Below are 15,787 nucleotides of genomic sequence, written 5' to 3' on the forward strand. Positions count from 1 at the left end.
ATGTAGCCTGTGCAGAAAAAGGAGAGCAGGAGTGTATAATGAGGGTATTTGTGAAGCAGAACAGAGAATAAGAAGGGTGAGAAAGCGAGACTAAGGAAGGAGGAATGCAAACGTGGTCGGAAGAAGATTGCGGGGGGGGGGGCAAAAGGGAACATTACAAGTGTGGAATGTCCTTTTTTCATTTTGTAGCAGACACATGTTGTTATAATCATCTCTGTGAAAACAGTTATTTGGTTGTGTGTTTAGGCCTCGTCTCAAAGCATTGTAGGGATGAGTTGTTGTTTTTTATTTCTTTCAAGGGGTTGGATGCAACAGGCTTGAGCATTCCATGCATAGTGTCAAACTGTGTGTGATCTAAACCCACTCATGCACACAGTAGGTTCTCCAACTTAAGTCTGGGCTGTACTGCATTTTAGACACGTGTGTTTTATAGACTTACAGAAACAGAGAAATAGGCTTTTTTTTATAGAGATGAGGGAGGATGTATGGAGAAAAGGGAGCTGGTGCTCTAAACACTATCTAGTGCAAAGAATATGGATGAAAATGATCTATAAATATGTTTTTAAATATGTGACTTTTTTATGTCTTGAGCAGGAATAAATTTAAGTGTCAAAGATGGAGTAAGGGAAATTGGAAAGTACTGAAAAATCATCTGCTTTTGGTTTTAGTTTCCTTTATGATGACCATTGACAAAAAACACAAATCTAGAGTAAATGCTGGCTTATCCTTCAGTGCAGGCATGCAAGGCCATAAATACACGGCTACAAAAATGGTTTAGTATTTTGCAAGTGGCTGGGGTGTAATTTCATATTTGAAATAAAGCTTAATACAGCTATCTTCCGGTGTGTCTGCAAGTGCATGCATGTGTTATGTATATGCCTTAATCTGCAGTTGTGGCTGGGTTTTCGAATAACTGCATTTCACTGAGGCGGATATACCCCGAGCTCTAGGTCTGTGGTTCTTCCTAGAAGGCTTTGTGAGAGTGTGAGTTTGTGTGCATGTGTGCGTGCGTGCATACGTGTATATTGGAGTCCTGACTTTTGACTTTGCAGGGTGACAAATCCATGCAATAGACTGAGGTCACATGCATTTTAGCCTGCAACTGCAAGCGTAAGAGGAAGACGTGGAGCGGGCCATTTGTCGGTTAAGCATCTATCCATGTTTAAAAATGGCGACCTGCATTTAAACGTCTCATGGCAATATCTCCATAGGCGCCAGATGCAGATATGCTGTAACTGAAGATTGAGCTCAGTACTTTGCTGCAAACTTAAAATCTCTTTTAAAAAATTAAAAAATTCCAACAAAAATGTAGCAATGCTGTGTTGAGTCCTGTCCTTGATTAAAATGAAAGTATGTAGCCCGGCTCTATGGGAAGCTGTGCGACTTCCATTCATGATTTTCTTTGAGGTTTGAGGTTTCACTGTTCTAAAATTCGTTAGTGTGCTCACTTGGCAGATGCGTGTCTCATTTCTGGTCACGTGACTCGCCCGACGGATCTCAGCCAACTAGCCTCAACTTCCGCCCTATTTCCACTGAAGCAGGAAGTAGAGATGAGAAAGTATCACACATCTGCAAAATGCGGCCCCCGGCTCTATTAATAGTCTCATTCACTTTAGAAAAAATGCGGCTCAGGTTTTTATTCCTCTTATCAATCTTACTTGTCGGCTTGGAGATTTGCTCACTTGCTCAGTTCACCTCACATATCCAGGACAACTTCTCGTGCCACTGTCATATATAAAGTGATTTCCGTGGAATTCCTATTCCATGGCCGGATGACCTGGTAATTGATTGGCCTAGAATATTTATTTAGGCTGCCAGTAATGTATTTAAATCCAGTTGTACACTACCTGCGACTCCTGACGCAGCACTGCACAAGGAAACCCCTACACATGTGTTCTGCAGACCTTTGCACACCCTTATCTTCGTAGTTGTGTATGTGCACCCGATGGCATTGTCACATATGTAGAGCAAACTGTAATCTGGGCTACCTGTGTTTGTTTGTGTTTGTGCTATTGTTGGTCCCTTTAGCTACCACCCCCGGCCCTCCCTGCTGTGGAGAAGACATAACAGAGAAAGAAGTTTAAATATTGAAGTGAAACCGAGTGCTTGAAAACAATGAAAACTGTCCTCTGCAGCCACTGTTGCTGCTTATAATGCATGCATTTTTAATCTTGAACGTGCTTTGATTACATTTCCACAATCCTTCTTTTCTGTGCAGGTAAAGATCTATGCAAATAGACACCAGCCCAGCAACCATAAACCCTTTAGTCACTGCAGTACTTTAAACTAATACTGTCTGATTACTTGTAGCATGTTTTGTGGAGTTTTTGGATGTAATTTAGGCTAGTTGGCAATCAACTGAAAGCCCACCTGGGACTTATGAGGATTTCATTAGCTTTCCAGTAATAAACCCTCATCATCCAAATCAGAGTCTGTGAAAGTGTCACCTGGTTGCTGTGAGTGTCTGAAAGTTTTAGAGCAGTTTCAGAGGTTTTTGAAAAATACTGAAAGCAAAGTGTGGAGCATCAGACCCAACATGAGTTTCCTTTCACCACAATCCTGCAAGTCAGAAACACACAAGCAACTTGTGCCGGTCACATAAACAATGACCCAGTTCATTCACTAATAGTTTATATTTAACTGCGTACTTCTTTTGAAGATCATTCCTCTCAAATGACCTATTCAAGCATATTTTAAGACTGAATAAGATCTTATAAGAAAAGGGGGAGAATCCAATGATTGTTCCTTCATACTTGTGCAGAGCCAGCCAAGTCTATAAATATATCTACGTGACAGTGCATCCTCTTTGCTTACATACATTCGTCCCTGACTTGAAGATCCAGATAAGCAGCCTGCAGTGCCTGGAGGGGGAACTGCAGCCAAAAGCTGTAGGAAAAATCTGGAGTTTAGGAAAGCACCTGGAACCCGTCCACTCTCTTACTAGGGGTCACTGAGTTTTGTCTGGAGGCTTTCCCTACTGTAGCTGTTAACAATGCTGCTGCTTTCCTGCAGGCTCATGGCTCCACACACACAAACTGCGAGGTCCCAGGGAGAGTTACAGGGACAAATTTGGAAAACATGCTTAGTTTGAAGTAGCACAAAATGGCTGCTGTTGATGCTTCAGGTGGATGTAGGGTAGTCTGATAAAAGACAGGAAGTGTTCTTTTTTTCCTCTCTCTCTATTTTGACAGGAAGGAGGGGTAGAGCGGGGCGGTTGATATCAGTTAATCACCCCCTTTTCATTTCCCATGCACATGTTGTCTGCCAGGTTTGAGACATGTATTGTGCGTCTTTGTAATAGGTGCTCCTCTGTTCCCGACGTTCACGCTGCAATTGTAAATAAAAGTACAGTTCTGAGTTTCCCCGGTGGATTGATGTGGAAAGATTGTGTGAAGTGGGTACACCAGAATGGGAACAGGGAGGCCTGTCCTGCCAGATATGATTTCATGTCTTACGTAAGCTCAAGATGGGGGCAGAGAAGCATTAACCCTGTGCATTAGTGACTTGTGTGTCTGTGTGTGTATTTTGTGCAGTAAAACCTGACAGGTTTTCTGCTGTGTTACAGGTGGTGACGCTGTGGTACAGAGCCCCAGAAGTGCTGCTCCAGTCAAGTTACGCTACACCGGTGGACCTGTGGAGTGTCGGCTGTATCTTCGCTGAGATGTTCAGGAGAAGGTGAGGCCGATGGGCAAAGCTATCTGGGCTTTATACTTGTTTAAATCTGGACTGACTTTGAACTTCAGTTAAAGTCTCTAAGCATTTCTCGTATTCCTTTGTTTCTTCCACTAATGTTGATTCTGGTACTTTTACTGTTGAGCAGTGTACCATACAATAAACATAATGTGGAAGGATTCTGTCGAAGTTTTCACAAATGCTTCCCGAGTCACACGATCACATTTCATTCAGAGGTTTAGTGTTGACGCACCTTGGCGGTAAAGTCTAAACACATGTTAGACTTTGGTCTTCAAATTCAGACTCTTTGTGAGCGTCATGTTGTCTTGATTGTTTTCACTGGTATCTTTTTTTAATAGCACTTTGCTGGGTCTTACTAACCACATCACCTATTTGCACACACATCTGTGCAACACCTTATTCAATGCACTGTAAGTCTTTATCTGTGATATACACACTTAGGCTAACGGTTATATAAGAGACAATTTGGGATTCGGGGCTGTGCTTAAGGCCATGTAGACCTTATAGATGACCCGCTTTCCTGTTGCCAAGATGTGACGTTGCATGGTATAGAGACTTCTAGCCACTATATTGGGTATACCTGCTTAATTTCTTGTTTATACGAATTAGCCGATCACATAGCAGGGAATCGGTGCTTTTAGACGTGTTGACATGGTCAAGACGACCGATCAACATGTCCAATCTGAAAGCAGATGAGCTTTAATAACAGAAGACCACCTATTCAGCCAAAAAAAAGGAAACTGAGGCTATAGTTTACACAAGTTCACCAAGTTTAAACCACAGATAATTGGAAAAATGTTGCTCGATCTGATGAGTCTCTATTTCTGCTGCAGCATTCGGATGTTAGCGTCATAATTTGGGGTGAACATGAAAGCATAAATCCATCCTGCCTAGTATCAAAGGTTTAGTCTGCTGGTTATGGTGTGATGGTGTGTGGGATATTTTTGTGCCATTTAAAATTATGCTCAATGCCAAATAAGTATGGTTGAAATGCCACAGCCTACCTGAATATTATGACCACAGACCACAGAGTACCCATCTTCTGATGGCAGATAAAGTGCTATGTTACAAAGCTCATATCGTCATAACAATGATTTCACTGTACTCAAATGGCCTCCATAGACACCAGATATCAATCCAATGCAGCATTTTGGCATGTGGTGCAGCGGAAGATTAACCTCGTGGGTGTGCAGCCGACAAATCTGCACCAACTGAATGACTCCGTAATGTCAACGTGGAGCAAAAACTCTGAGGAATTTTTAGAGCCACTTGTTGAATCTGTGCCACAAGCAATTAAGGCATTTCTGAAGGGAAAAGGGTGTCCAACCCAAGACTGATGAAGTTTTATTTCTGTTCCAACAAACTCTTGATAGCTATTGTAATTTCTCTTATTTGGGTTACGCCAAAGCAGTGTGGAAGGGAAAATACCCACCAAAGTCCCTTTACTGTGTTGTTAAGTAATGATTGAGTAATGATGACATTCCTCAGTGAGCACAGCACTTTAACCGAATCACTTGGGGAGGTTACAGACATGAGAAGTGATATGGGGGACTGGAACAAAGTCATTGTGTCATTAATATTAAATACTCCTTCATACTTGTTTGCAATAAAATCTGATAACTGAGTCACGGAGGCAAAAAAAAAAAAAAAAGTCTCTGTAGCCCCCCTCATAAATTATCTGACTGTTCATTTTATCATATAAGTTGCAGTAATAGTAAGAATTAAATAATATAATAGACACATTTTTGGGGCAGTATAAGACATCAAAACGTCTTCTTTACTGGTGGGTTGACCACATTTACGGTTTAAAAAAAATAAATTCAAAAATCCAGTTATTATCTGTGACCCAAGTTTGATTTTTACCCCTTGTGTCAATACTCATAAAAATGTTCCCATGTAAACAGATGAAAAAGCTTTAAGTTTTCTTTGACTGTTGTATTTACGATCGCTCACAAAGGAGCAGCTCGACGAAGAGGGCCACGGGCGTCCTTTGTATCATTGCTCTAATTTAACTTGAAAAACACGAACTGAAATCACTCGTCACAATCGGTTATTTGGGAGTTTCTTACTGTAGTCATCTTTTCCTCAAATGACACCTGTCAGATGCGTTATGAGCAGCGAGGAATCACATTTCGGTTGGCTTATCAAGCCATTACAGTAACACTGCTGTCTGCTGTGGTTGCAGCATGCAAGTCTAGATTCTACTTCTACTTCTACTTGGTGTAGGTATTTGTCAGTTTGTGGTCTAACGAACTTCATGCTGGCGAGCCAAGCTAATAACGGACAGTTTTCACCCAAAAAAAAAAAGTTACAACTGCCTGTTTTTGGTCTTTTGGAAGAAAGAAAAGACGGGGGCAAAAAGATGCAGTTTTATCCTCGTCAAATTAAGACGACGTTGATTTAATGTTTTTAAGGTGCTATAGTATGTATAAAATGTATGCTTTAATTGAGAGTAGAGAGGCCGCGCCAGGCTGTGGTGTGTTCTACAGTAGATAATAACAGTCTTTCTGAGGTAGGGCTAAGTGCCAAGAGAAGCAGCCCTGCTTCCTTCCCCAAACGACTCCTTACCCCAGCATGCAAGGCCGCACACAGCAACCCACGCTCTGTACTTGGGACCTGATGGGAATGTATAGGTTCCTCTATCAAAAGGTTACCCAAGGCTAACATCTAGTCGTGCTGCACAAAAACACGCAGAGGCACTTTCGGAGTATCTTGTTGACAAATGGTGCCGTGATGAAACTTGATCTAAGAGTTGTTTGATCAAGCTCAATTTGTTTGCCGGCTATTTAAATCTTGGCAGGTGACCGTATTTTAATGATGCTTTACAAGTTTTCACGCATAGGACAAAAAGATGGGTCTTTTGGGACTGTGAGAGACTGCTTTGATACTTAGTTTTATAATTAGGATTAAGGTTTCATTCTCTTAGTTTGCAACATTTAAATCGAGACCACTTCACAGTATAGCTTCTCTTCGAACTTACGTTCCCACGTCATTTGACATCTTTCAAACTGTTTCAAGTTTCCTTATTTTCCTGTTGTTCATATATTTATCAAAAAACAAAACACATACACACGCCATATGTGCACTTTCATAATGATGTGTAATCGTGAAACATGGCCAAAGTTTCATGAGGTCAGCGTATGCAGAGGTTTCGGTGAGAGCAGAGATCCCTTGTATGGTCATCTGAATGACACAGCTGTGGTCACAGAAGTCCCCCTCTGCTGTCAAAAGTTTCTCATAGTCGGCCTTGAAGGGTGGGGGGAACGGAGACCGGTGATGAATTAAAGGGGGCCGCGGTCCAAAAATAAGCAGGATTATTTCAAACTCCGAATCATGCAAAGCAGGTGAAGCATTTACAGGTTTTCAGTTTGTGGCGCCAGGTATAAAACGTTATCCTCGTCATTGGCGTTCAGAAATTGTGTCTGTGCACCGCATTTCAAATATTTTCAGCGGTTTATGGGTGAATTTCGAATAAGTTTTAGAGGTAATGTATTCACAGTCATGCTCGTAACTACTTCATTCAATGTCAGTGATGTATGGTACTTTCCATACTTGTGGCAAGGTCAAGCTGGAATTTTTTATTGAAGGTCAGGCTTTAAATGAAGAGAACAAAGCAAAGTTTATTTCCCATCAATGCGTCTTTTACAGTCGTGAAAAAACTGATCTTGATCTGTAATCAAACATTTTTAAGTCAAATAGTAGAAACAATGTGTGCTTAATCTGTGTACAAAAGGTCTGTCCTTGTGTTATATGGTGCTCATTTAAAAGCACAGACTGGTTCTGCCTGCAGCCCTGATCAGAGTGAGCAGTTGAATGCAGTACATCTCCTCGCACCCTGACACAATAAACTTTGAAGTGTGTTGGTTTGTGTAGTTCATTTTCAAAATCTGGCATCTGCCCAACTTTGCTTTAAGGTAGAAGGTAAGGCAAAGCTCTTTGATGGCCACAAACGCACACGAATACGCACTTCTCTGCTCAGTCTCAGCGGGTGATTAAGATGGCTTTTAAAAGGCCACCTGTCAGAGATTAAAGGGCACCTGGGAGAAGAGAAAGAAAGCAAGATATTGAGAGAAAGCAGTGTTTGTTAGTTTTGCAGTTATATTGAAATTGAGATTAGAAATGCTGACAGCTCACGGGCACAAAAGCAGACCTCTATGCTCACAATTAAGCTGTTTTTCAGAATAATTGTTTACCACTTTTAAAGGAGATCTGTTATGCTCATTGCTAGCTAAACATTTTTATTCCTTGCTCCACTAGAGAAAATCTTTGCATGATTGAAAGTCAAATTTGTCTTATACTAGAACTTGTTGGAGCCCCCTTCATTCGTCCATCATCCTTTAAGTCAGCTTTCTTCTGATTGGGTGCCCCCTCGGAAACAGATAGTTGGTCAGGTAAAGCGACTGCTCAGAACCAGAGTTGTGACGACATAAAGAGCTCTGACATCCTAGAATCAAGAGTAGTAAAAAAGATTAGCTGAAGCATTTTGAGCTGTTAACCCTGATCTTTTGGTTTATACTCACCACTGTGAGCATCTACACTGCAGGACTAAACCGTCTGTACATATATGATAGAAAACAAAGGAAAAATAATTGGTCTCCTGTTTTCTGTCGCTTACTTTGATTTTGTTTGGTTTGCAAGATGTCGGGTTGGACTTTGCATTATTGTAGCATCTTCACTTTGCAATATCAGAGGAAAACCCCAACAATCAACCTCTATGAGCAAGCACCTAGAGAAAGTGGCAAGGAAAAACTCCCTTTTAACAGGAAGAAACCTCCAACACAAACTGTCTCAGAGAGGGCCAGCCATCTGACTCGACTGGTTAAGATGCCCTGTGGAAGAACACCAGAGATTCATAACTAATGATTTAAATGCAGAGTAGTTTATAAGCACAGAGTGAAAAAGGCTGAGTGAAGAAGAAACAGTCAGTTCATAGGTTAGATGTAATTTTGAAAGTAAGCCTAAAACCCCCCACGAGCAGCCATGACCCCCATTTTTGACGCACCACGTCACGTCTCAGGCCAGAAACATGTGAAGTCTTTCTTTGAGTCATGAGACTTCAAAGGTTTCATGACTCATAAGCACATTCTTCTTCACTTTCACCACCAAACATGCTATTAGAGTACATGGTCATTAAAAGTCTTTTTAATGACCATGTACTGTAGTGAGAATAGTTGCTCTCAAAGGAATTTGAGCAAATATTATACAAGTCTGCATCTGCATGGCTGGGATGGTGTTGGGTGAGTCACAGTTTGAATGAATTTTGGAGAGAGCTTGTGCTTGTTGACATTCCCCTAACCAAAAAGGTTGAACGCGGTTCGTTAATGGCCCGGGAGAGGCCCCACATCCGTGTTGACTTTCTCACAGTTTGGAACTCGATTGATAAATTCTCAAAAGCACACCCTTGCATGCACGCGTGCATGCAGTACAGCGCGGGATAGCCTGCGTGAAAAGTCCGCAGTCCAACACACACACCTCATTTCTTTCCAGCTCCCACTTAGATAGTTCGAGACGCTCACGTGCAAACATGCGAATTCACACGCGCATTCCAGAGGTTCTCTCAAAGGAATGTGGGACGACGCCGTGCTGGCACTAAAGGATGCGTGACTCAGCTGCCTGTCCCAACTCGGTCTCGGCATTTTCACTGCAGCCACTTGTGTGGCGTTGTGCATGGGCATTGGGATTTGTACGTGCAAATCTCAGGGTGGGAAACGATGCCAGGGCGCGAGCACTCGCACTCAGCTGCTGACTGTGTGTGCATGCCAGCGGCCAGCTCTGTGTGAATCCAGTTATCCCCCTTCAACAAACCAACAAACCACTCCAGGTTTAAAAATGGACCTCTCGGAATTATCAGCCCTACTTGTTTTGGCATGATAACTTTGCTGTAGGTGATTTTTTTTTTTTCTCTTTTTTTCGTTTGCAACAGTCAGAAACTGGTTTGGTCTGATCTTACATGCCTTTCAAAGTTCTCAGTGCGGTGCCTTGCCCTAAAAGACCTGCATATGCAATCATTTTTGAGACATCCGTTACTCAAGGACACCATTTCTGAACACTGGAAAGAAACTAAGATCTTAATTCCACTTCCAAACTTAAGCCTGTGACAGGGAGTCTGCTGTCACAGTAAAAATGTTCCAAACACCTTTTGTGTGACTAATATCCCCAGTGTCTCCACTGTAGGAAAGTGTGGGTGTAAGCTATGCAAAGCTTCCTGCAAGTGGGAAAGCACAAGGAGCACATGGTGGCTAAACCAGTCTCTGTTGAGTTCAGTTAAGTGGGGTGCACTTGAGGTGTACTAAGGCCTGGATACAAAATGCAGACAGGCATGCATAAAGGCACATCTATATGATGATACCCTGGCACTACATTGACATCTGCTGGTGAGCAAACACAGTAAAGAAGTGGAATGTATTTTTAAAAAAGAAACAGAGAGAGAGCTGTTTCCCCTTCTGAGCCTTGTGTGTTCGTTTTGTGAGGAACACTTAGAAATATTAATCTCGTTTAGCCTAAAAGTGGTGGTGTGTGCAATGTTAAACAAGTCCCCTCTTGTGACAACAGGACCTCCTTATTTCCCCTCAGAGGAACTTTGACAGGAAGCTCCAGCTCCTATACCTCTTTCTCTGTTAGGATAATCCAACTTTTCTTTCAAACGCCTTTTCCTCCCAATTTCCTCCACGCTTTCAGTCAGCAAGAGCAAAAGCAGACATTCGCACTCTCTCTCTCACACACACACACACACGGGATAAAAAGGCTTTTTCTGTCCCGTGTGGCGACTGCCAGGCTTGTGCTGATGATGACTACTGGAATCTGTGCTGATCCCATGCCAAGCACGGGCACCCGAAGACTGCCCAAAGCCACAGGAACCACCAGCAGGCCTGCTGCCGCTCTCCTCCCTCCTTTCATCCCCCGTTTCCTTCCCTCCCCATCCTCAGCAGCACCACCAACACTGCTCCACAATCCCTGTTTCCTGGGATGGAGCTGCGAGCATGTGGCTACTTCAAAACGTTCACATCGGAGTCCCACATTCCTCGAGCCAAAAGCTTATATGTCAGGGCTGTTGGTCTTACAGCGTACCATGGGAAAATGACTCCTATCTAAAGCAGGTTACAAAAGAGAGAACCGAATCTTTACATTTTACTTTTTCTGCATTTCCGGGTTTTGTTTTGTTTTTGCAACATAATATGTAGAAACTAAACTAACCCTTTTTATAATTTCTGTTTTCTAGGCCGCTGTTTAGAGGAAACTCGGATGTTGATCAGCTTGGAAAGATTTTTGAGTAAGTAATGACTACTCTTGTTTTCCATTTCTCCTCAGGCTCGGTTATATTTTCTTTCAACTCAGTGGAATTTTGGAAGATTCAGTCAAACCTTTGCCTAAACATTAAGGGCAGAACATGCACTCATCTACTGTTTTTCTAATTAATGAAAAACCCATCAGATGAACCCACACTGCTTTTCTGGGGTGCATGTATTCGTGCCCCCCCAGTCTTTACCAACACTCATGGATAATCCTTAAAAATGCTCTGAACTGGAATTAAGTGGTGAATGCTTCCCATTGCCGATGATGAAGACACTGATGATCTGTATGATTCCACAGTGTTGTTGGGGTACCCTCGGCAGAAGACTGGCCCCAGGAAGTAGCCCTGCCACAGAGTGCCTTCACACCCCGGCCCCCGAAACCATTAGAAGACCTAGTTCCAGACATGGACGAGCAGGGACGGGCCTTGTTAATGGTTTGTAGTGTAACTCTCATGTGTGTCCCCAAAAGATTGCATGGAAAATGTTTTTAAAGCTGTCACTTGCGCATCACTGTCACCTTTATGGCATCGTGCACATTTATTTATGTGCCAAAGCGCTACGAGGAGCTAAGCTAACAAAACAACTTCTGTCAGTAACCTTGACGACCTTGTACCATTTTGTTTTTTTTTTAATATACATTTTATATCTTCTAACTCCTTGTTTTTTTTCTGAACATGGAGCCTGAAATCCTCATGTGTGGAAAATAAATGCATGAAGCAAAGCGCTTACTTCACCATCGAGCAGATTTATACCCAACTTGTAGTTCGGCTTGTTTATAAAAGCACAAATATAATCGATCATTCATCAGGATTATTGCATTTTGGAGCATCGATTTTGATTTTAAAAACAGCGTGGGAACCGAGCTGCACGCAATATTTTATTCAACCTAGAAATGTAAACAAGCATCTATACTTGGTGGTCTCTCATTATCTTCTTTTCCTCTCCCTCCCCGCAGCAATTCTTCACCTTCAACCCGTCCAGGAGAATATCGGCCTTCACTGCGCTGAGTCACCCCTACTTTCAAAGCGTGGACAGCCACAGCAGAAGTGTGTACGCAGCCCAGCCCATCCCCAGCAACAAGTCCACGATGGAGGAGAGGAGTGCCTGAAAGTCCTCTTTTTTTCCCCTTTAACCCCCCCCCCCCCCCCCCCCCCCCCACGTTCCCCTGGCTATAAGTAGTATTTACCGTACCGTTCCTAAAAAGTTTGTCATGTTTTATTTCAGCGTTAAATCAAAGTACATTAAAGTTTTTTTGGCACTGATTACCAAAAAAAGGTTTCCCTTTCAACAAATCCACTCAAATCAAGTAAAAACAAAACAGCTGGTTACAGGAGAGCTCACCATCTCAAGAAAATATTTAAGAGTCCAGAAAAGGCATCAGTGTTTGAGTACTGCAGCTTTTCTCCATCATGATGACGCCACACTGTGATGAGGTTTACATTGTGAATTTCAAAATCTATCCTTTGCTTCATTGATCTCTCTCCTCAAGGCCTCAGTGGCCTCCTGCAAAGATGCGTCACCACCAACCTATAGCACTTAGTTATTGGTCAGAAAGCTTTAATTGAGGGCGATTGCCGAGCTGTGTTTTAATGTTTGCCCTAAGTGCCAAATACAGGCTGACAAGTAATGAGATTTTCCAGCTGTTGGGCCCTGCAGGCGTGATCTTAACTAAACAACAGCACATCTGGGTCTCCATCAGCAGCGCTCAGCCACATTAGTTCAATTCAGTTTTATTTATTCCGGAAAGATAAAGGCCAAATCACAACAGCAGTCACCTGGAGATACTTTATTTTGAAAGGTAGAGACCCTTGATACCAGAAACCTGATAAGCAATGAGTTGTATGAGCTGATGCAAAGTGTGACACGGTTTAGAGCGGTAACATTCGCACTCCTTAATAGGTAGCTTCGTTAAATGTTCTGTCTTTATGGCTTTTTTTCTGATAATCAGTGTCAAAAAAAGCATCATTAATGTTGGTTTTACGTTACATATAAAACGAAGCCTAAAACAGACTGCAGTGGGCAAATACTTTCCCCCTGGGGCGTATAAAACGCTCTGGGGAGCAGGGAGCGGGTGAAGATGGCGTCAAACGGATGGCACCAAATGCCCCCCAGAACCCTGCACACACAAGCTGTCATCCTTCCACGAACTGATGGATTGTAAATGCTGCTTTCAGGATGTGAAATGTTGTGTAACAATGCAAAGTGACCCAATCCTCATATGGATTTGGAGTTGGGACTGTAGAGTCCGAAGAGCGGAAACCTCCTTATGCCCAGTGTTTATCCTTATCAATGGAAAAAAAAAAAAAGACTCTGGACTGCAGGAGAGAGAGATAGAGGACCAGACCAGAGCCTGGATGGATCTCACCTGCCTCTTTATTTTTGTTGTCTTGTTTGTTTGTTTTTATAAATAGCTTGCTTACTGCTGGTGTGTGCAGTGAGAAGACGAACGTTTCACACGCACATTTATTGTCCCCACTGCCGCTGACATAAGCACGCTCATGTACCCGTGTACTCACTCAGACATTGTTAGGCATCACAAACCAGCCACCCACTGCCATGTCCATTATCATTCCAGTTTTACCTATAATAATGGTGCCACCTTGTGGAAGTGTAGAGTAACTGCAGACCAGTAGCGGGATTCTAATGGTTTCTGCACACATTGAGGAACTCGTAACGGGGCTGATATCGGTGCTGAGACAATGAGACATCTTGGAGTTGTTCCTACCACTTACATAGACTTTGACTTTTTAATGACTTTTAGCTGTACCATCGTGAACTCTTTGTTTTATAATTATTGTGAAATCCAATTATTTCTTTCCAAATCATACCGTAATGCACAGACAGATCTGCAGGAAGTGTCAAAGAGAGACCCACAAGCACTATTCATTCAACATGGTAGAATTTTTGGCACACTTTTGTGTCACTAATATTCTGTATTTAATTTTAATTTTATTGACGAGTCTTATATACTTGTAACTTGATTTTTTATTTTTTTTTTTTAATGCTGGGGTATACAGTGTTCTTACACCAGTGATGCCAACTCGTTAAAGGATTGTAGAGTCCGTGTAAGAATAGTTTGACGTTGTAAGGAATGTATAAAGGAAAAGCATTGGTACTGTACAGTAAATTGTGCTAGTTCTAAAGTACAAGCTGTAACAATAGAAACCTTTTGATATGTGCGTTTGTCAGCACATAGACATGTCGTTAAAACGGATAGACGTAGAGTAGCGAGGGTCTGCAGAATGTTGCATGGCAAGAGGTGTTTCTTTGTTTTCTGTTTTATTTGCGTGGGGTGGGTTGTTCCGATGGATTTCTTTTACCATGTGTTGAGAACTACTACGGATTTTCCAGTAGTTTTGATGACGATGTGATGCACAATATTTTGTGTACAGTTTCTGCTTTATTTTACCTTGGCGTGCCGTTCTATCCAAGTTAAGTTTTGACCCGCGAGGTAAAAGCAAGTTTTTCCAGAGTTGTATTTTTGTATTTAGTAGTTCTTGCAGAACAGTAACTTTGTAACACTGGTTTTTGTTTTTGGGTTTCGTAACAGGTAGTGCTTTTAGCACACAGACACAGACACACACAGACTCAATCTCTGACTTTCTCAGGTTCTCTCCACGGACGTCCGAAACCTTTCGGGCACAGTTTGCACATCTCTGGGTTACTGAATGACTACAATACAACTTCTTCAGGTTCTCTGTCAAGCTGTCTAAGGATCGTATCATTGATCACAATCTACTGTCTTTACTATTTATCAAATATATGTTACTGTAGTTCTTACTGTCTGAAGATAACTGCCTGTATAAACTGTTCTTGCCACAAACTAATGGCCAGGTGGCAAACATGACAGAAATACATGTCTGCTTAACACTGTGTGATTTATTCTTTTTTTTTTTTTTCCTATTTGATAACGACTCATTTCTGGTGTAAGTGGCATCTACAATGCAATGAAAGCTACAAATGCGTTAGACACGGAGGTTTACATTTAAAATATTGACTGCTTTAATCTCATTACAGTTAATACAGTCACTGTGTGCTTTCTTATGATTTAACCGATCTGTAATGCTCTTCAGTCTCATAACAACTGAACTCCACTGCTGAACTCTAAGCAGTGTCACTATTTTTGAACGTCGCTTCATCCATCACTCAGATTGGCATTATACTTGTGTATGAATGCATCGGTGTCTTATTATTATGTTGCACCAGCTGAATAAAAAGCAGCTTTTTATTAATGTTGTTTGGACTTATTTATCAGGGTTGGAGTAAATACAGAGGGATAATGCTTGTGAGGCATACATGAAGAAATGGGAAAGAGGCGATTAGTGAGCAGGAGTGTGGCTTCATGCTGAGAAAGAGCGCTACGAATCTGTTTGCTTTCAGTGCTGATGGAGAAGGTCAGGAAATGCACGGACTTTGTGGGACTAGAGAAAGTACTGAAACAACAGAATACATGTTCAGGTTCACTTCTCGACCTCACCGATCTGTTTGATATCCCAGCTGGAGAAGAAGAGTCAGATGAGGCTGAAGTTTTCGTTCATCAAAGCTTTATTACCAATGCGTGTTGGGAGATCACACTACATGCAGCCACAGCAAGCACCAAGTGGATCTGAGGAGCAATTCCTCAATCTGTTCATTATAAAGGCTCTGGGCGCTCCCTTAAGGGACTTGCCCTATATTTATCTAGTAGTCCCACAAGCATCTTGCAACCTTTAAATCACATGATTAGACACGGGGGTTACAGGTGAGCCCACCCTACGCCCACTACAGTCAGCAAACCGAGTCATACAAAGAATACGTTGTTT

General features: G+C 42.1%; 1 protein-coding gene across 1 annotated transcript in view; it reads left to right on the plus strand.

Annotated features, from left to right (window-relative positions):
* The window catches only part of cdk6 (cyclin dependent kinase 6), a 39,108-nt gene extending 23,899 nt beyond the window's left edge, over positions 1 to 15,209 (plus strand). Inside the window, exons 5-8 of the mRNA XM_080863210.1 lie at positions 3,566 to 3,675; positions 10,913 to 10,963; positions 11,284 to 11,419; positions 11,941 to 15,209. Coding sequence (XP_080719336.1) covers positions 3,566 to 3,675; positions 10,913 to 10,963; positions 11,284 to 11,419; positions 11,941 to 12,093 — 450 coding nt within the window. The 3' untranslated portion in view covers positions 12,094 to 15,209. The remainder of the gene's footprint in view (positions 1 to 3,565; positions 3,676 to 10,912; positions 10,964 to 11,283; positions 11,420 to 11,940) is intronic.
* Positions 15,210 to 15,787: the final 578 nt, after the last annotated feature.

The sequence above is a fragment of the Rhamphochromis sp. 'chilingali' genome (assembly GCF_963969265.1).
Source record: "Rhamphochromis sp. 'chilingali' genome assembly, chromosome: 17".
Lineage (NCBI taxonomy): Eukaryota > Metazoa > Chordata > Actinopteri > Cichliformes > Cichlidae > Rhamphochromis > Rhamphochromis sp. 'chilingali'.